General features: G+C 47.3%; 1 protein-coding gene across 1 annotated transcript; it reads right to left on the reverse strand.

Annotated features, from left to right (window-relative positions):
• Nucleotides 1–5,796: 5,796 nt before the first annotated feature.
• Nucleotides 5,797–7,422, reverse strand: LOC144711465 (uncharacterized). The gene is made up of 2 exons (XM_078585475.1): nucleotides 7,154–7,422; nucleotides 5,797–5,969 (listed from the first exon to the last, which is right to left on the reverse strand). The coding sequence occupies exons 1-2, from the start codon at nucleotides 7,337–7,339 to the stop codon at nucleotides 5,892–5,894; spliced, it is 264 nt and encodes an 87-aa protein (XP_078441601.1). The 5' UTR covers nucleotides 7,340–7,422; the 3' UTR covers nucleotides 5,797–5,891.
• Nucleotides 7,423–21,199: the final 13,777 nt, after the last annotated feature.

The raw sequence follows: 21,199 nt of genomic DNA on the forward strand, positions 1-21,199 counted from the left end.
TGCAATCGTTCTTTTGATACCTTTTTTGGTGGATATATATCCAACCCCGAAGTGTAATAATGAAGTAGGTTTGCCAATATAATCTGATATCTAAGTTTTTTGCTCGATTGGTAGTGAGCTTTTGGGAATTTCATGCGGGGGCAGAACTCTGGGTTGTGGTTTGATTTGCAATACAGAGAAGTTTCATGCAGAATTTGTTCCATGGAGGTTCCTATTGATCATCGCAATCATTATTTTGATACTTATTTTGTGGATAAATATCTAACCTGTAATTGTTGTAATAAAGTATCTTTTGGCAATTTAATCCTATTTCTAAGATTTTGGTTGTAAGATTTTGGGAATTTCTTGGCCCTGTGTTCTTCCTAACCTAGTTGAGCCACGTCGAGTCTCCGGAAACGGCGATACTCTGTATGGCATGTTCCCAGGTAAATTGGTTTGTTTCTGCCCATTTTCTCGATGCGGAATGCGGATCCCAGGTAAATCGGTTAAAATCTGGGTTGTGGTTTCATTTTCAATACGGAGAAGTTTCATGCATAATTTGTTCCATGGAGATTCCTATTGATCATCGCAATCATTCTTTCGATAATTTTTTTCTGGATAAATATCTGACCCATAATTGTAGCGATGAAATATCTTTTGGCGATTTTAATCCACTATCTAAGTTTTTCATTTCAGTTGTATAAAGACTTTCCAAGGAGCTCCAAAAGTCAATACCCTGGAAGGAGATGTTGTCCAAGCCGCCCGTATGGGCACTCATCGTTTCCCACTCCTACCACAACTGGGGAACCTTCATTCTTCTCACACGAATGCTGACATACTACCATAAGGTCAGCAATTGTGTACAATTGATAATGTCATCAGAGAAGCTGAATAAGATTAATTTTTTTGGTTCCCTAGAAATTTGTGGTTTAAGTTTATTAATGAGCTTTTCCAATTTCTTGAAATGGCTGGTTCACAGGTTTTGAAGTTCAACCTCACAGAGTCGTGTCTCTTCTGCATTCTTCCCTGGCTCATGATGGCTCTTTCAGCATATTTTGGCGGATGGGTGGCAGAATATCCCGTGAGCCAAGGATTATCACTCACGATCGTGCATTAGGTATCATTTATCTTGAAGTGGCTAGATCCACAGCCGTCGGATACCGTCGTTTATCCATCAATGGTCACAATGAATTATTGAAGCGCATTCCTTTCTAGCTGTCGGATTGAATTCTAGGTCAAGGTATAACATTCCACTATGCCCTCGCTCTTCCTCCACCTCTCTTCATGTTTGTGGAGGCTGGCCACCAGACCCTAGCGTGGGCACCCCGCCGGCGCTCTCGATTCTCCTCACGCCTCTTACCCGCATGACATTTCCTTTCTAAAAGTTCACAAGTTTCTCTTGGGTGATCTCTTGCAAGAATGCGAATCAGAGGTAATCGACATGGTCGAGGAGGTGAAGACTTCCATCATCCCTGAGTCGAGTCTGAAGAAGAGGAAGCGCGCCGAGGCATGTGCATCTGCCGAGAATAAGATCTCAAGCATCAATTGAAGAAGAAGAATGCGAAAAGCCACAAACTTATTTTCAGTAGGGCTCTCCTAGTGGCGACGACGTCAATGCATCGACACTGGACGCGCCACCAACGTCATCCGATGTCGACACTGCTGCTGAGGGCACGCCGCCACCATCACCCGACCAAGTCAATGCACCAACATCAAGCACGTCTCCACCTAAGCACGCCCCGTCACGCGTCTTGACATGTCTTCAACAACTGAACCGGCCGGACAATGACCTAGTCGACGCTCCAGCATCACTCACGTCGACACCTACGCACGCCCCGTCACGTGTCATGACACATCGCCAACGACAGATCAAGACCTTCCCCTTGATGTGACACGAAACCACGTCGCTCCTCTTTATTTTATTTTATTTTTATTATCTGTATTTTCTCTTTCCTCCAAAGCCTATATGTATAGGCCAATGTTCAAGAAACACTTAGGCAACTCATAATTCAGGAATTGAGTTTTCTTTAACTCTTCTTGGAGGACTTGCCCTAGCCTCCCCTTAGTCCCCCCTCAGATCGCCACCGCCGCCGTCGCTGCCGTTGCCATGCATCGCCGGCCGCCTCTCTCTCTCTTCCTCTCTCTCTCTCTCTCTCTCTCTCTCTTTCTTTTCTCTCTCTCTCTCTTTCTTTCTCTAACTCTTCTCTCAACTTGTGTGCTCAGTCTCTTGCCCAGGGCCACCCGCGCCAAGATCCTTAGCAGCGGCCGGCCCCCACAGGGCCGCCCGCGCCAGGCTTCTAGCGCCTTGGCCGCCTACGCAGGTGCTTGCACCCGCCGGTGCCCCCGCACGCCAGCACCCATCGGTGCCAGCGCACGCCAGCGCCCGCCGGCGCCCGTGCATGCCGACGCCTGCACACGCCAGTGCCACCGACGCTGGCCGTTGTCGACGCCACCCAAAGCGTCGAGCGGCGCGCGCTCCGCGCGCTTCGGGTGCGCTGCATGCCCTCCGCGCTCTCCGCACGCGCGTGGGCGCTCCGCACGCTCAGCACCCCCGTGCCCTGCTCCGCGCACCCTACGCGCGCTTCGCGCGTGCAGGAAATCACCTACGCCTGAATCTCTGACAACGACATCACTGCTCCTCTACCACGCCCAAGCATCCTGGTCACCAAGCAGCTCGGCTTAGCCCGATCAAGTCATTGCCAGGGCTGGTCAACGCCCGGAACGCCCAGCTATCTTGTCTAGTGGGCTGCGCAACGCCCGGAATGCCGAGCCAAATTACGACCAGAATTTTCCGCAACCTCATCACGCACTCGGGTGCCGAGGTATGCCTGAACTCTTTGGTGTTTGTGTTCTTCGTCCAGTATTCCACGGGAATTCTTCCACCGCCGTCGGATCTGTTTTGGATTTCTTGGAATTTCAACAAATTAGTGGATTAGGTCTTCTCGTGAGTTTTCTCGCGGACGCGAATTCGAGGGTATTGTACTTGGTGCTTCGGCATCGTCGCAGTGGTTGAAGACAGTACTTCCGCCCTCGACGAGGAACATGGCTACACCACCATTATTTCATGGGATTTAAGTTTTCGAAATCGATTGTGTGGTTTTGTGGTCTGCTTTATCCCGCCTATCATCAACCAATTCTTGCACCCATATTTATTGTCATCCATCCTGTCACCTTTCGTCGTCAGTATCCATCCCTCTAGTTGTCACGCATCATCTCCAGTACACCGAGGAGTACAAATCCAAGGCCGTACATTCATAAGATGGCGTAGGGTTCATTCGATAGTTTGAGATTACCCATTTCCTATTGTTAATCTCCTGATTTCTTTTGGATTTTTAGGAAGAGTAACGGATTCAATTGAAGTAGGAGGCCTGATTGAAAGGTGGATTCTATGTTGAGCCTGAGGGTAAGCTTCTCTTTATCATTCGAATTTGGTGGTGAGCACAAGTCTTTGACAAGAATCGCCAATGCTATTTTATGCCAGAATCTATAATGCTCTTTGCACTGTTTCTCTATTTAATTTATTTGTCTGTTGCACACATAAGTTCCTTTGATAAGTCTGAATTTCATCAGCCTTTTCCAGAGGACAGATGATTGCAATGGCCTTATTTTTATGTATTTTAATTATTTACTAAGGCCGTGCTTTCTCTCTCTTCTCTCTCTACCCTTAACGAGCATTGTGAACGGGCCCCACTTGTAATCTATAAAGGCACCACTCATAAACTTGATTGCTCCTCCTTGGAGGTAGGGAACGACACATCCGGGACGTGACGGTATGGATGACGGAACATCATGGACGATGACATGACAAAACTTTCGTCACATCACCGTCACGTCACGCATCACAGCAAATATAAAAAAACTGTCACATTTCATCACGCGTTTGTGTATTGGGCATCCCGTCATGTCACTGTCACCTTGACGGCGTCATCGTCATAGGTGACGGGAAAAACCCCCTCTATCTCTCATTCTCTTATTGCTCATCTTTCTCTCTCGTTCTTCTCTCCTGACGACCCTCTTCCTCTTCCTCTCTGGCGCACTTCTCTCTCTCTCTCTCGTTCATCTCTCTCAGTCTCTCCCTCTTTCTCTCTTGTCCCTCACTCTTCTCTCTCTCTCTAGTTCTTATGTCTCCCTCTTTCTCTCTCGTTCCTCGCTCTTCTCTCTCTCTCTCTCTCTGCATCGTTCTCTTTTGGTCCTCGCTCTTCTCCCTCTCTGCATCTTTCTCTCGTTCCTCGCTCTTCTCTCTCAAACATTCCTCTCTCTCTCCCTCTTTCTTTCTTTCTCTCTCTCTCTCTCTCTTTCCTCACTCTTTTCTCTCTGGTTCCTCTCTCCCTCTTTCTTTCTCTATCTCTCTCTCTCTTTCCTCACTCATCTCTCTCTGGTTCCTCTCTCTCTCTCTTTCCTCACTCATCTCTCTCTGGTTCCTCTCTCTCTCTCTTTCCTCACTCATCTCTCTCTGGTTCCTCTCTCCCTCTTTCTCGCTTCTCTCTCCGGCGCTCTTTTGTAGCTCTCTCATTCCTCTCTCCCTCTTTCTCACTTCTCTCTCCGGCGCTCTTTTGTAGCTCTCTCGTTCCTCTCTCCCTCTTTCTCACTTCTCTCTCCGGCGCTCTTTTGTAGCTCTCTCGTTCCTCTCTCCCTCTTTTTAGCTTCTCTCTCCGACGCTCTTTTGTAGCTCTCTCATTCCTCTCTCTCCCTCTTTCTCTCTCATTCCTCACTCTTCTCTCTCTCCTCGCACTTTTTGTCAGAGATAATGATGACATCTCAACATGACAGGGACACCCACCTTACTGCTCCACCAACAAAGTGACAGGGACACTTCCAGAAGTCTGTACGGACGCCGACACAAGCCTCAAGCCAAACCTTTGTCAGGCTCAGACGCATCTCTCTATGATGGCGCTCGTAGTGTCCTAAGGCGCCAGACATCTGCCGCTGTGCTCTGACACGACCACCAGCTCCAGCCATCATTCTTGACAGCATGGAGACGTGCGCTATGGCTGATGTTGTTATTAAATGCATTAGCGCTTACTCCACTATAAATACTCGAATACTCCGTTAGTTTATGTTTATGGGATTTCCTTCTATTATCCCAATCTCTTCCCAATCTCTCTCTTTTGCTACTACTCCTTCTTCTGATACTTCTATCACTTTCTCGCTTCTCTCTCCGGCGCTCTTTTGTAGCTCTCTCGTTCCTCTCTCTCCCTCTTTCTCTCTCGTTCCTCGTTCTTCTCTCTCTCTCCTCGCTCTTCTCTCTCTCGTTCCTCTCTCCCTCTTTCTCACTCTCTCTCTCTCTCTCTCGCTCCTCACTCCCTCTTTCTCGCTTCTCTCTCTCTCTATCGTTCCTCTCTCTCCCTCTTTCTCTCTGGCACTCAAGTCTCGCCCTCTCAATCCTCTCTATCCCTCTTTCTCTCTCTCGAGCTGTTCTCTCTACCTCTCGTTCCTCTCTGTACTGTTCCTCTTTCTCTCTGGCACTCTTCACTCGCTTGTTCCTCTTGTTGAAGATCTCTATCTATCCTTCCTATCTCTCCGTTTATCTCTCTCTCCACAAACTCTCTATGTCGCTCTCCTTTGGTGGCTCGTTCTCTCTCTCTCTCTCTTTCTATCTATCTCTTTTAAATGTATTTAGAAATTTAACATAATGGCCTCATCCGTGGCGGCCGCTCCGTCACGTCAAGCATCCAGGCCACTTCGTCTTTGGTGATGTGGGACGTGACGGATGACGTTTGACGATCCCTAACTGGATCGTCAAACGTCAAACGTCAGTTGGAGGAAATGATCACCAAGGGGAACGGAGGGTCTGATATAGTTGATGCCGAAGCAATGTCGAGAGAAGGTATTGGTAAAATCTTTTGGTACGCAGTTCGTGAAAAGATGCGGAAAAACACACGGGGAAAATCCCTTTCCCAAAAAACAGCTCGTTATGGCGATGGTGTCCTTCTCTCCTTCCACCTGCCCCAAAACCAGCTCATGACCATGAAGCCACCGAGGGCATAGACCTGCAAACAGGGAGGGAATTATACGGGCTTCAATCAGATCCCAAAAAAATAATACTAACTTCCTAACTACTTTATTCCAGTCACGGGATTCACCGGGATCGCACTTGCGTTAAAAAAAAAGCGATACAACCTGAAAGTGGCCTCAAAGAAGGAATCGTCTTTTGTTCCACAAAAAATAAAGAATGATAACTGGATGAAAGAATATCCCATTTTATTTAACTGGACGAACAACCAGCATACACTGAGTTCTGACTTCCCTTTTCTAGTCTTCTTATCCTATATATTTAAATACGGCTAGGAAAGTAGTGATCTAAGAAACCAAGATATTTTGAAACTAAAAGAAATGTTCTATCTACTATTGACAGCATTCATCCTGAAAAGAGACCTCGTTGACTAATCCACGGATAATGAAGCAGTACGCCCGGTCAGTTTAGGCATTTACATTCGAAGGGCATTTCGTGCAAAAATTGGATGGTTTATTACGAATATAATCTAATTTTAATATTTTCCTTGTCTCCCTTCAACAATCGTTTCTGTTTTGAGCCTGGTTTCGAGGTAGACTCGCAAGTCCGTTCATTAAAATTTTCCAAGATATATCCAAAAGAGATCGAGCAGAAAGTGAAATCAATCAAGTGCATATGAAAAATCACATCCCCAAAGCCCATTCCTATCCCGATAATATGGCGCAGTAACAGCATAGAATGGTCTCGCATCGTTCAATTTTCTGGCAAGTGCTAAAACATGGAAGTAATTAATAGGAGAAACTGGCAAAAAAAATTCGACTAAAGATGCGATTTTTCATATGAACTACGGTATACTAGGGCGAAGTCGAAATATCAAACTACGGTATACAAATAAGTGGCAGGAAATTTTTGAATGAACGAAATAGTAAATGGCCCTACTCCATAATCGAGAGCCTTTTCCGTGGAACAATTCTCGCAGATGGAAGAGCGAGGCGCAACGGCAAAATCTCATCGGCTAGAATATAATCCCATTATAGGCACCAGATAGCAGTATCCTCATTTGTGACCTTTCGCAATCGTTGACGAGAGAAACAAATACCCTGCGGCGAAAATCGAAACATACACCTACGGTACACAAATAGCTAACAGGAAAACTAACAATCAATGAAGGATAAAAGTGATAAGCCGAACGGCTATTTAGCTCAGACAGATAAAACGCACCTGCCACATGCTCTGGGGATTCGTGGACTCCGCCGACTCTTCGACCTCAAGCTTCAGCGGCTCGACTGCCTTCTGGTGCTTCAAGGCGAGGGGGAAGATCACCTTGGTGGGCTGCGAATCTGACCGGTCGATCTCTTGGCCTGAAGGAGCGCCGGAGAGACCGAGCTGCATCGAGTCTGAGGCCATCACTTCCTCAAATCATCTACTCCACTCCGACCGTCGCACTGGCCAACTTAACGCAGTTTTGGCTTAACCGATACGCCGTGACAGACAAGTGCCCCAGGTTACGAAGATCGAAGCTATATAAAGCTCTGAATATTCAACATTTTAACGATGCTTCATTTAAAGTTGGGTAAATAGCAAGGTACATCCCAAACCATGTCCAAAAATCTGCCAGTCAACCTTAACTTTTTTTTTGGAACGGTATATCCCAAACTTGCTAAGTCGACATATCCCGGTGATGACGTGGAATCCATCTCGGCTGCCAGGTGGATCTCCGGCCAGAGTTTGACCTGGCATAACCCACCTGACAGCCACGCTTGATTCCATGTCATCACCGGGATATGTCAACCTGCCACCGGTTTTCTGATAAGAGAGAGAGAGAGAGGCATTCTAGAGAGAGAGAAGGAGGGAGAGAGGTTCTAGAGAGAGAAAGAGAGGTGTTCTAGAGAGAGAGGCATTCTATAGAGAGAGAAAGGGAGAGAGAGGCACTCTAGAGAGACCCGACCGAATCGAATCGTGCGGGAGAGTGAGGCGTTCTTGAACAGAGACATAGACAGGGAGAGAAGGGAAGGTTATCGATGATCGTCGTAGATATTGGAGAGAGAGAAAGAGAGTGAGAGGGGGGGTTCCGCCAAGAGCTCGCAGGCCTCGGCGGCCGGCGGCAGAGGTGGTTTTGCCTCCCTCGTCGTGGGCCAAAGGAGAAAGGCTCTGACCGCCCCTTGCGCTCTCTAGAACCTCTCTCTCTCCTTCTCTCTCTCTCTCTCTAGCATGCCTCTCTCTCTCTCTCCTCTCTCTCTCTAGAATGCCTCTCTCTCTCTCTCTTATCGAAAAACCCTTGGCAGGTTGACATATCCCCGTTATGACGTGGAGTCCAGCGTGGCTGCCAGGTGGATTTTGCCTGGTCAAAATCTGGCCGGAGATCCACCTAGCAGTCACGATGGATTCTACGTTATCACCGGGATACGTCGACATCGACTTAGCGAGTTTGGTATATACCGTGCCAAAAAAAAGGTTAAGGTTAACTCGCAGATTTTGGACATGGTTTGGGATGTACCGTGCTATTTACCCTTTAAAGTTTAACATCGCCTGAAGATTTTTTTCCTAAATATCAATTTTTTTTAAAAGATAAAACTCAGCAAGGCGGTTCGTTAAGCTAGAGAACAGCCTGTAAGGATAGTGAATTAGATATTTTTAAAAAATCTTACTAAATTAATCTTAGTATTTTATATTAGCTACGTCAGTCATATATAAAGAATGTAGGTAGATGAGAAGAAACATAGTCATGTTCTTGGTGATCTCCTATCCTAGACTTCTATCACTCTCTCTTTATTTAGTGGCAAGATCCCCAAGCCAAAACTGAATACACAGAACTATCATCTTCAAGTCTTGAGTCCACATGCACTTGAGCACTATTTAACGAGGAGAACAAAAAGATGGGATAAACCTTTTATCAATAGAAAGCAATCGTTACCTCAATAATAATTAGTGTTGGAGGACGGAAGACGGTTTCATCATCCGTCATTTAAATTTCGTCATCCGTCTTTGTCCGTAACAGTATACAGATGACAGAGCGGTCATATTTCGGTCATTCGCCATTAGTCATCCTTCATTTAGGATGAGTGACGGACGAAAAAAATTACAGACGAATGACGGATGACAATTTTTTTATGTATTTATTAGACAACACAAAAATGTGACTAATTTTTTCACCTTGATTTTCTATGTGTGATATTTTTTTAAATATAAAAATTTGTCTAATTTTATGTAGATCCGTGTTTTGATCTTAAATTTCCAGATGATTTGAGCTCCACTTGTTCTTATTTTGGTAATCTTTCTTGTTTCAAACTTAATAGTTTGGTCGTTGAGAGAAGTGAGCCCATAATATGATGGGGGAGCATCCAGCTTTCAATGATCACAAATAGCTAACAGTTCGCGCGAGACCCAACCTTCGAAGTACTCAGCCTCGTCAATGGCCCATAATGGTTTGACGTTAGCTTTCCTTGCATTTCCTTGTTTAATTGGCCATGTATGACGTCCACCTACACATGCGCACACCTGCCCACACATGCGCTAGAACACGACCACCTATCTGTTTGTTTTTGTTTATTCGCACCTATCTGGACCATTGTATTTGCACTTGTGTTAGCGCATGTGTGGGCATGTTCATATTTTTCTCTCTCCTATTAGGGGGACCCAATTATTCTTAATTGGGCCTTCTCCCCTTTATTTTAAAGGGGGAGGCCCATATTTGCACCTATAAAAGGTAGGGCCCGTCATAGGAAGATGGAAGAAAAGAAAGATTGAAGAAAATGTGATTTTTAGTATTTTCCTATTTTTTAGTGTTTTCAGTTTTTGTGATATTTATGAAAATGCCACTGCAAAATACAGAGAGAAGAAATGCTAGAGTTCGCCTAAAACCACCGCCGCCGCCGTCTTCACCAGAGCTCCGATCGCCATCTCCCTCAGCCCTCGCCCCTCGATCGTCAATCCTTGGTTGCCGATCCTCGATCGCCTCCTGCAACTGTCCAGTGACCGCCGCCCTGCGGCTGATCCTGCGGTCGACACCGTGGCAACCCTCGCAATCGATGCCATGGCTCGGCTGCTTGGCGGTTATCGATCTAGGTCAGCCTGTGGCCAGTCTTGCGGCCGACGTCACAGCTGCCCTTTGGTGGCTCGATGGCCGGCTTCGCGACCACCCTCGCAGCCACTATTGCGGCTGGTGCCACGCCCACCCTCGTAGGCGGCACCGCCCCACCCCGTGCCAGCCCTTGCGGCCGGCGTCGCTTTCACCCTTGTCGCCAGTAACGCAGCCCACTCTCGACCGCCCCCATGGTCGATGACACAGCCGGCTCTCGATCACCCTTGTGGTTGACACCACGGCCACCCCCTCTCATCACCTCGCAACCGCCCTCGGCCGCCCCGAGTTGCCCTCAATTGCCCGCGGCTATCCATGCCCTTTGCGGCACATGGTCACCACAACCTCCCCTGGCGGCTGGATCAGCCCATAGCTGCCCTTGGCCACCACAACAGCCCGCGGTTGTCGCAGACACTCGTAGTCACCAGAGCCGTCATAGCAGCCCTTGGCAACTGCAACAGCCCCTGGTCGCCTCAGCCGCTCGCGGTCACAACCATAGTACTTTGGTATCCCCTAGCTATCGCGACTTACTTACTTTCACGCATTTGTGCCACGCCACTCTACTGCTCTGACGCCACCGCGCCCTGTCTTCGCCTTCCACGATTCCCAAAGAACATACCTCCCGAGCCTACCATTCCTCGTACGCTCTTAATTCCCCCTCGGCATTATATTATTTCTTTTAGTGCCTCCAAAACGTTTTCTCCACCGTTGGGGTAAGATTAGTGATAGATAAGATTCACGTTTTGAGGATTAGGATTTCATTCAATACATCATTGGTTTACATTGTCTAAGGCGTGCGCAAATGCAGCAGTAGCCGAGCTCGCACAATCGGCCTTCAACCCGACGTCAGGATCATCAGACATTGGTGCAACCTAGTGGACATTGGTGTATGTCAACCCAGAATTTATACTTCTCAGTGATTTCAATATTGCATCATCATCACTCGCATTACGCCGCGTTAACCTCTATGCTTAGCACTATCGGTACAAAAAAATGTTCTCAAACGGCGAAGCCTCCATTGCCTTTGCTGAGGTGTTCTCAATCGGTGAAGTCTCCTTGGACTGAGCTGATGAGTTCTCAATTGATATTTAATTCATCTTTGCATGTCTTTCACACATTGCTTATTTTGAAATTCATAGCATGTCATCGCCATGTGCATTCATCATTTAGAAGGATTGCTCTACCCTTTACGTAGTATCTGGCTATGATGATGGTTCAAAGACATCATAGAGTTCGAGGAGACTACCCGTTGGATCATGGATGTGAGAATGACCCCATCACTTACGATCTTCTGATGGAAGATCAATTTTACATTCATTGTTCACGCACTCACTCGGACAAGAGCTACCCAAACACTTAATCAGATGACAGGGAATTGCACTTTCACGATTCTACCACACCTCAGAGACCGAGTTAGTCCCGTTGGCATCCATCTCACCGATATCAGTCTCCTGAGCTGGTTACAACCTGTACTTATGGAGCGAGCCCAACAGGTGGGGTGATCTTTTCGCCACCATCTCCTCAGCCCTGACGCCAACCACAACAGCCGGACAACCGTTATCGACAGCGAGATGATCCTTATTGTCTACACGACGATCGTTACAATAATACAGAGGTAAACTTAATGATTTTTTTTCTTTAATAGATGCATCGTTGGTTTTCGCGTGCAATAATGCACACAACGAATCAACGTCGCGTGTATTAAATACATGCGGGAGTTATTTTATTACCATAAACACAAGTGTGTCGGTTAACGTGCGCATCAAATGCACGCGGCTAACCGATTGCACGTGCATTGATTTTCCACATATCATAAATGCACGACAAAGCAAATAATAAAAATGAAATAGACCTTTTTCTATCGTCTTTTGTGCCACTTAGTTCTATGCAATCTTATGATCTGCTCATTATGGCATCGAGATTTACGATGCCATAATGAGCCAATATGATAATTTTCAAGTTATCAGATATCGACCGATATCTAATATCAGACATTTTCCTGAATTTCTCCCAGATATTGGATATCGGTCGTCCGATATCGAATATCGGACAGATATCGGTTGGACGAACGCTAGGTTGGGGTTTTTTAGGGTTTAGTGTTTAGGGTTTGAGGTTTGGGGTTTGGGGTTTAGGATTTTGGGTTTGGGGTTTTGATAGACCCAAAATATAGCATGTAAATGCACACATCTTAAGGTAATTTTGGGTACATATCATGTGTATTTTATCCAGTTTTATAAGATTTTACATTTCATGCACTAAATAAAGAAAATGATAGCATAATACATTTTTAATGTTATCATTATACATCTTTAACATACTCAATAATTTCTTAGCAAAAATATGTTTAAGACATTTTAACTTCTAATACTTTATCTAGTATTTCGATTTATATTTTTTTTCAGAGAAGAAGTTTCAGTAAAATAAATATTTATTGAAGGGAGAAAAAAAAAGACTGAATAATATATTTTTTAAAAAAAGAGGTACGTATTCGGCCAGCTAAGGAGCCAACCAAGGGCATAAGCCCAAGCCAGCCGCATGCAAGTGAGCACATGGCTCAAGCCAGCCCACAATCCGTAAGGGGCAGCGCAGAGGGCCCAAGAACCAGCAAGCCAAAAAACTAAAGAAGGCAGTTCCACAAAAGACTAAAGAGGTACTCGTGTGTTTGGCCATCCAGCGATAGATGTGCATGGTGGAGCCAATAATCTTCCATGTAATTTGACTCCAAGCCTTCTTAAAGTCAGCTTCCAATTGGAAGCAAATGAAGACACTCCGATGGTTGCGGGCACCAATAACAACCGATCCAACGAAATTCCCCGGCGCTAAGTAAACCCTCATGATATCGTCAATAAGTGGGCGTTTCATAGCAAATCTCCCTATCAAGGTGTAGGCAAATGGTACTACCATCCTCGAGACCTCCTCTTTGAGGACGGCTACTACTCGCATCCCCTCCGAGTCAATGTAAGTCCCTTTGGGGGTCGTGTCATTATAAAGTGGTGGAAGCATGGGCTTGGGGAAGGATTGAGTGGTAGTTGTGTGTGTAGTGCCCATTACTTTCGTGGCCCAGGTCATCGGTGGTGGTCGTCTAGGTAGTGTCATATCGTGTGCTTGTCTGGCCAGAGCAGGAAGGGCAGCCTCAGTATGAGTTGCCAAAATAGTCATGCCCTCATTGGTCAAGCCCTCTCGAATTTCCCTGAGAGTCATGCCCTCATTGATCAACACCTAGCAGGTCAACGATGGTCGAGCTGGGCAGAGCAACCGAGTCGACATGACCTAGGATATACGTTACTATAGGGCTGGTTTGGACGACGGCGACCAGATTGGTCAAGGCTACTCAGTCGGAGTCCCGCGACACTACCAAGTCAACTCGACCATGCTCACCATTGTCGACTTTGGTACAGTCACCAGGGGGTCTCTGTCAGTATTAGTCGAGTCGTGTGAGGTGCCCCGGTCACGATCCCTCAAGTGTTCAACTCGGTCAGAGTTGACTGAGGCGATAGGCTCAAGGTTGATTGAGTCGACGTAATCAACTCGATCGATGTTGACTGAGTGCTCATGGTCAACTGGTCAAAGTTGGACGAGTCAACCTAAGCAGAAATTACCGAGTCAAGATTGACCAAGCCAATATTGACCAGGGGGGTCTCATTGACTCGATCAGGGTTGACTAAGTTAATATGGTGAATTCAGTCGGGGTCGATCGAGTCAACCTGGTCTATCTGGGCCAAGTTGACTGATTTACGGTCTACCAAGTCAACCTGGTCAATCTGGGCCAAGTTGACTGAGTTACGGTCTACCAAGTCAACCTGGTCAATCTGAACCAGGTGGATCAAGTCAACTTCATGTCCTCGGTCAGGATTGACCAAATAATCAACCTGGCAAGGGTTGACCAAGTCGATCAAGTCAACCTGGTCATTCTAGACCAGGTTGGCTGAGTAAACCCGGTCATTCTAGACCAGGTTGGCTGAGTAAACCCGGTCTCCTCGGGTAGGATTGACCAAAGAGTCAACCTGGCGGGGTTTGACCATGTCGACCAGGTCAACTAGGTCAGGTTTGACCAAGTTGATCTGGTCGACTTTGTGCGAGTTGAGTGGGTCGACTCGGTCATTGTTGACCGGGTCACTCCGTTGGAAGTGGTTGAATCGATCTAGTGGATTCAGCCATTCGTGACTCGGTCAACTCGATCAATTCGGTCAGAATTGGCCGAGTTGACCATGTCGAGTCAACCACTTTTGATCTGGTCGACTTGGTCTGAGTCATCTATGTCAACTAGATCGACTCGGACTGACTCAGCCAAGTCACCTTGACGAAGCATCGCCACATTAGTTGTGTCGGTGGACCAGCATGGAGAGATCTGTGTGGAGCGATCTAAGCCGTCCGTTTGATAGACCACCGGAGCAGCTAATGTCTGAAAGTGTGTTGAAGAGTCAATAAGGGTGGGCGGCAGAGGAGGTGAGCTTGCTGGCAACGCATTTAATGCCTTGTCGGCATCATTTTTTTTAAAGTCCTTGTTGGATGATGAGGCAGATCGGACGGTTGTGAATGGATCAATCTAGAGAAAAGATCCATTCATGGCCGTCGGTTCTGACGTGACCAAGGGGCCGTTCTCGAGGCGACAAGGTGTCTTAATTGAGCCGCCGACATTCATTGCCAACGGCTCAATTGTTTGAACCATCGAGAGGTCCATCGTAGGTCAAGATGGACTTTGGGATTGCTTGCTCGGCAGCATTTAATGCTGTCGATATTCCGTTTTTAGTGGATTTTTGAATTTTTCTTTTTTTTCTTTTATTTTTTGGTATTTAAATAGCCAAAGGATGTGTCCACATTGGCGGATCCAACGGTGTGGACACTTTCGATGGCTGACGTGAGCTGAGAGGGGTCCATTATTGTATTAGTGGGCCCATTTTTTGCCTCCATATGGGCTGCCAGGGTCAATCGACCCTCCAACGTGGCAGCCATGTCGGACGGGTGGTACTGGCACCCATGTGACTTTGCAACCAGCATTGGATTGCAGGCTGTGAGTTACCTTCTACGATAAATCAAATTTTAGATGAAAAATTTCAGATTAAAAACAAAGATTCATAGGAAATGGTTAAGAAAAAAAAATGCATCTCATCAAGACGAATAGATCAAGTATAAACATGATATATTTAGGGCATCAGAATCATCTAAATTACGAAAAATAATGCTCGTACGGAAAAGCTTAACCCTAGGATTCAAAGGCCTCCAATTTGAGCTATAGGGCTCTGTTGATGATGCCCTTGTCCTCTGTTGATGATGTCCTTCGAAATCCCACAAAACAAAAATAACCTCGATCAGACAACTTTTTCGAACGTTATGGCGAAATCACCAAATTCAGAAGAGAAAGAAGCTCTCCTCGAGGACAGAGAAAAAATTTTAGGTTAGGGTTTAGGGTTTTTTTTGTTTTATTGGCAAAAATCATGGTGCCGGGTACGACCAACCTGGGGTTGTGCTTGTAGGCCGATCCATCAGTGCACTCGGATCCCACTCGTCCACGCCTATGTGCAGAAAGGGAAAAGGTACATTAGTGACATGTGGCAGGTGCTCGGAGAAGTGCTTGCGTCGACGTCTCACCGGAGCCCCCCTCGCTAGCTTGATGATGCATCTTCTGGTTAGGTGGAGGGATGAGCACTTTCACCTTGAGTGTTCCACGCAATCCGCTAATCCCGCGGGCCCATCGGCTAGAGTATGCGACGCGTGCGGAGGGTCGGCAAGCCGAGACGATCGAGGCGATAGCAACCCCTAGTTGTCGGAGGGAGCTCCTGCCAAGAAAGAAAAAGAGAAGAAAAAGGGCTTTGTGTGTGTACGACGTGGTTTGCAAGGGCATCTGCTGTCTGGTTGCCTTCTCGCATCTGATGACGAATGCTAACTGTGCGAGGTCGGCACCGCACGATGTCGTGCCATACACGGTGCAGTCTCCACTGGGAGCATGTACTTGCACGGAGCATGTTAACTAACACTCGTGAGTCTGATTCTATGACGATATTATGAAGGTTACGTGCCTTGGAGAGGAGTAAACCATCATGTATCGCCATAGCTTCGGCTAATGTGTTAGTTTTTATACCATAAAAAGAGGAGAAAGTGAAAAGAATACTCCCTGTATGATCATGGAGGATACCCCCTCCCCCTGCTGGACCCAGGTTCCCTTTGGATGCACCGTCCACATTCATTTTAAGGATGTCGATTGGCGGTGGGAGCCAATAGATGATGTGTAGCTGAATGCGGATGGGAGCTACGGTCACCGGGACACCCCATGAGCGGAGGAGGTTTCATGCAAGTGGTGAACTGCAGGTGCGAGGGGGGATGAGATGATGGATGCATCTAAGCCACATCTTGACTTGGCGCATGATATCCACAGCTCGCATGGGTGTACTTGCAAAAAGAGAGGAATTTCGCCCTTTCCATATATCCCATAGTAAGTAAGCTATGGTGATGTGTAGGATGAGGCTGCGTTTGGAGCATGTTGGCGAGAGGAAGAGCTTGCCAAAACACTTTAACAGGGTCAATCGACTATGAGAGTGTGGATGCCAAAGGTGTGTAATTTAGCGCCAATAGTCTGAGGCTGTCTCACTATGGAAGAAAAGATTTCCATAGTTTCAGTATGGGGGGATGCTGGACAACAATGGCAATGGGAACTAATAGAATGATCGAGACAGATAAGTCGGTCATCCATCGGGAGGCCACGATGTAAGAGTCTCCAGAGGAAAAAGGAGACATGAGTAAGGATCGCCGGATGTCAGATGTGGCATCCCCAATGCTGGATGGGGGCTTTCTCATGAAAATGCTCCCAGGAAGAACCGCATGAGTACGCACCATCGAGTGTGAGCATCAAAATGGCGCGATCGGGATTGGGCCCGATTGGAGTACTCAAGACTTGGGATAGCGTGGGGGAGGGGAGGCCATGCTGCTCCCATAGGTGTTGCGTGTTGCCCATAAGCAGCTGGGCCACGATGAGCCTCAATCTATGTGGTACGAAGTGAGGATGGCTAGCGAAAGGCTCGTCAGCGTGCCAAGTATCAAACTTGGCGCTAATCTCACCTTGACTAATATGCCAGCGTGTGACCTTGGCGATCTCAAGCCAGTGTCACTGCCATGTTTGCCATCTCTGATGGCCTCGGATATCCATCTCTTGTCGAGCACATTCGCCATACTTGGCGGAGATAAAACTTCCGAATAGGGATATTGTGGTGCCCATACGCAATACGAGCTTTTTTCTGAAGCATGTCCTGGACGTCCGTGAGGTGTCTGATCCTTAGATCCCCCTCAATTGTCAGCCCACATGCTTTGGCCCAAGAAACCCAATGATGGCGACTCTCTCCCTCTAGGTGATCTGACCATAGGAAACGTGCACATAGTCGTTCTACTGAGCAGAGGACTGTAAGAGACAGTGAGTGGACTGCGAGGGTGTGAAGCGGGATTCTCATGTGGACATGTCGAATAAGTTGGATACGTCCTCCAGGGGATAGGAAACAGAGTTTCCATCCCTCTAGTTTCTTTTTAAGTTTACCCAACAAGGCATCAAAGTAATGAAGCTTAGCGGGTCCTAGAAAGATAAGGCATCCAAGATAGTTGAACAGAAGGCATCCTCGTGAGTAGCGGTTATAATGCTGGAGTGTATATGAGAGCACTTTATAGTGGTGGAAGGACCAATTATAAAGCTACTCTTTGAAGCATTGACGAGCTGGCCTGAGGCTTGCTCGTATGTTGTGAGGACGCTCATAAATTCCTTAATGGATTTTTTTGGATCCATTAAGGAAGAGGATGGCATCATCTGCAAAAAGAGAACGCGAGAGGATCGGGCAATCCCTTTTCATAAAATACGGTTGGATGAGGCCGTGGTCAATCACACGTGTGAGTAGTCGGGTGAAGACCTCCTCCATCAATTTAAAAAGGGTAGGTGAGATAGGATCACCTTGCCGTAGACCTCTCATTGCCGTGAAGAAGCCAATAGAGTTTCCATCCATTAGGAGGGAGAAATGATTCTCACTAATGCAGGCATCGATGAGGTGGATGAATGCACTAGTGAACCCAAAGTGACTCAACACTTGGGTGAGGAAATTCCACTTGACTAGATCAAAGGCCTTCTCCATATCCAGTTTGATGATGACATTTGAGCCCAGAATATGAGCGTCTAAGGACTGGGCTAGCTCGTGAACAAGCATGATATTGTCATGGATCTGTTGACCCTTGACAAAATCACACTATTCAGGCGAGATAAGTTGATCAAAGAAGTTCCCTAGTCTATTTGTAATGATTTTGGATGCAACTTTGTAGCATAAATTACAAATACTAATGGGGCGAAAGTCTCTAAAGGTAGTTAGAGTGTCCACTTTTGGAATGAGCGCCAAAAATATGGACTTCCAACTTCGAGGGAAGACTTTGTGCGTGAACACCTCCTTGATAGCAAGCACCAAATCTGTGCCTACGATATCCCAACATGCGGTATAGAATTCCATTGAGAATCCATCCGGTCCCGGAGCCTTGTTCCTAGCCAAGGAAAAGACAACATCCTTAATCTCTACTTGAGTAGGAAGGGCTACGAGGAGGGCACTTTCTTGGTCAGTCACCAAGTGAGGGATAGAGGCGAGAAGGTCCTCGCTCATAACATTTGGTTGTGAGGAGAGTAGGGAACGATAGAACTCCACTCTTGCTCCCACTAGCTGGGTGGGGTCCTGGCTATACGTCTCTAATAGGGTCGTATTGTTAGGGCGGGCTCTATGATGAATTAAGGCATGAAAGAAACGTGTGTTTCTATCACCGTCTCGCAGCCATTGGACATGCAATTTTTAGAGTTAAAAAATATCCTGACGCCGCATAGAGTCCTCAAGCTGCTCCCTAAGCCGAAGCTGGCACTCTCCCACGTCGTCCGTACAATTCTCTTGCAATTGTTGCTCGACAGCAGCTAGTTTGGTCTTGATTGCTTCGACCAGCGCATGTACATCTCTGAAGACATGTCGATTCAACCATTTAAGGTGGAACTTGAGATTCCTCAATTGATAACTGAAGTTCTCCATAGGTGATGTTGAGATCGTTCCATGCCAATGGCTACGGACAAAACGATGGAAGTCGTTGTGTTCTAACTACATGGCTTGGAAGTAGGGAATGGCACGTCCGGGACGTAACGCCCCGGACGTCATGGGACGGTGACGCGTTGTGACAAATGGTGGTGTGATGAAATGTTCGTTCGAGGATTTTCAAAAAATCTGTCACCGTCACATCACTTGTCCGCCCGTTCTCGTTTCGTCATGTCATCGTCATGGTGACGGCGTCACCGTCACGAGTGACGGGAAATTCCCCTATTAGAGATAGAGAGAGGGGATTGAGATAGAGGGACTGAGAGAGAGAGAGAGATCGTGAGAGAGAGAGATCGGGAGAGAGAGTGAGAGAGCAAGAGAGAGAGAGAGATTGGGAGAGAGAGAGAGATCAGGAGAGAGAGAGAGAGAGAGAGAGAGAATGAAAGAGAGAGAGCAAGAGAGAAAGAGAGAGCGAGAGAGGGAGAGAATGAAAGAGAGAGTGAGAGAGAGAACAAAAGAGAGAACGAAAGAGAGAGAGAGAGACACTCGTAAAATTCCATCACGAACGTCATCCGTGACGGACATCACTCGTGTTTACCAACCCGTCACCATCATGGCACCGTCACGGGCGATCCGTCACTGTCACCATTACCCTCACGGGCCCTCTGATTCATCACCGTCATCGTCACATCTTCCGTCACGTGATCGTCACGGCGACGCGTGACATGATAGATGACGATTGCCGATACCTACTTGGAAGCAGAATGGAGGCTGGCAGACTCGATTACTTGAGTCTTGGAGAAGGAGGATCGGTGAGTGGTCTGAGTAATATCTCGATAGGATCTCAATCGTGATGGTGCACTGCATTAGTGCAGTGCTATTTGTGAAATACCTATCAATCCATTCGTACATACGCACATCTGCTTGACGCTCGTTACACCAAGTCCACTTCTCCCTAGTGGTAGGAGGCTCCACAAGTGATGCTTGGTGTATAAAGTCATTGAACGCTTGCATAGATCACGACCTAGGGGGTCGACCTCCCTGGCATTCTCTGACTACAAATATGCAATTGAAGTCCTCAGCTAGAATCCAAGGGAGATCAATAAGTCGTAAGTGAGTATGGATGTGTAAGGCGAGTTCCTCCTAGAGGGCCTCTCGCCCTATGTGTCTATGTGAGGCATAGACTACGGTAAGCATGTAAGGCTTCGGGGAGTACAGTACGTCAAAAGTGGCGTACTGGGTCCCTTCGACCAGTAGTTCCAATGAATAATCCCGCTTCCAAAAAAGCCAGAGCTTATTCGAGGGATGACAATAAACACGATCCATTCCGAGTTCCTCGCAATGGTATGGGAGCTATCCGATGTAGTCATCGGCTCAATAAGTCCAACTATTCCTAGTTTGTACTTATTGATTAGGGAGGAGAGGTGTGACTGGGTTAGAGGGTTGCTGATCCCTCTACAATTCCAAACAAGACTTGGAATCATAAAACTATCGACTCGTGTGGCGCACCCTCGATCATGTGTTATAGATGTGATGTGTATGTTGGGTGTCCAAGTGATGACCTGAAGAAGGGGACGTGTCCAAGTCTGACTCCGCGGAGATAGAGGCGTCATCATCCTCATCTTCTGTGGGAATGTGGCCACTAGTATCGCCACATGTATCCTCAGAGCTAGTGAGGAGGGCTTGATGGTTAGTCAAGCACTCCCCTTGCTAAAAAGGAATATGTGATGGATGGAGGTCAGCCAGGGAGGTGAGTATATCGGGTGGAGGGGGGGGAGTGTGGCTAGGGTGGGGCGGAAGGCTAGAGGGGGGGGTGGGTGGCGGGGGAGGGGTGGGTGGCGCGGGGGGAGGAAGAGAAGATGGGCGAGGTGGAAGGGAGCAAGGTGTGGAGGAGCGAAGTGGTGAGGATGGAGGGGAGCAAGGTGGGGGGGGGGGGATGGAGGTGGAGGCCGGGGGATTGGTGAGGGGCGAGAGGATGTGATACGGGGGGACGATGAGGAATGGGGAACTTGTGAGGGACGGGTGGGTGTATGGCGGGAAGTGCTAGGGATAATCGTGTGACTCTGCCCAACCTCCACGTAGTCTCCCTCAGGGCTCTCGAGATCCAATAGGGCAAAGGTATTGGAGGTACTAGAGGGTGCTTGTACCTCCTTACCCTTG

The sequence above is a fragment of the Wolffia australiana genome, chromosome 13 (genome assembly GCF_029677425.1).
Source record: "Wolffia australiana isolate 7733 chromosome 13, ASM2967742v1".
NCBI lineage: Eukaryota > Viridiplantae > Streptophyta > Magnoliopsida > Alismatales > Araceae > Wolffia > Wolffia australiana.

What these genes read in the sequence shown, in the direction of transcription:
- LOC144711465 (XM_078585475.1), bottom strand. Translation starts at nt 7,339, where the DNA reads ATGGCCTCAGACTCGATGCAGCTCGGTCTCTCCGGCGCTCCTTCAGGC. An exon ending in ATCCCCAGAGCATGTGGCAG is followed by an intron (nt 5,970 to 7,153) that starts GTGCGTTTTATC and finishes CCCTGTTTGCAG; the next exon opens with GTCTATGCCCTCGGTGGCTT.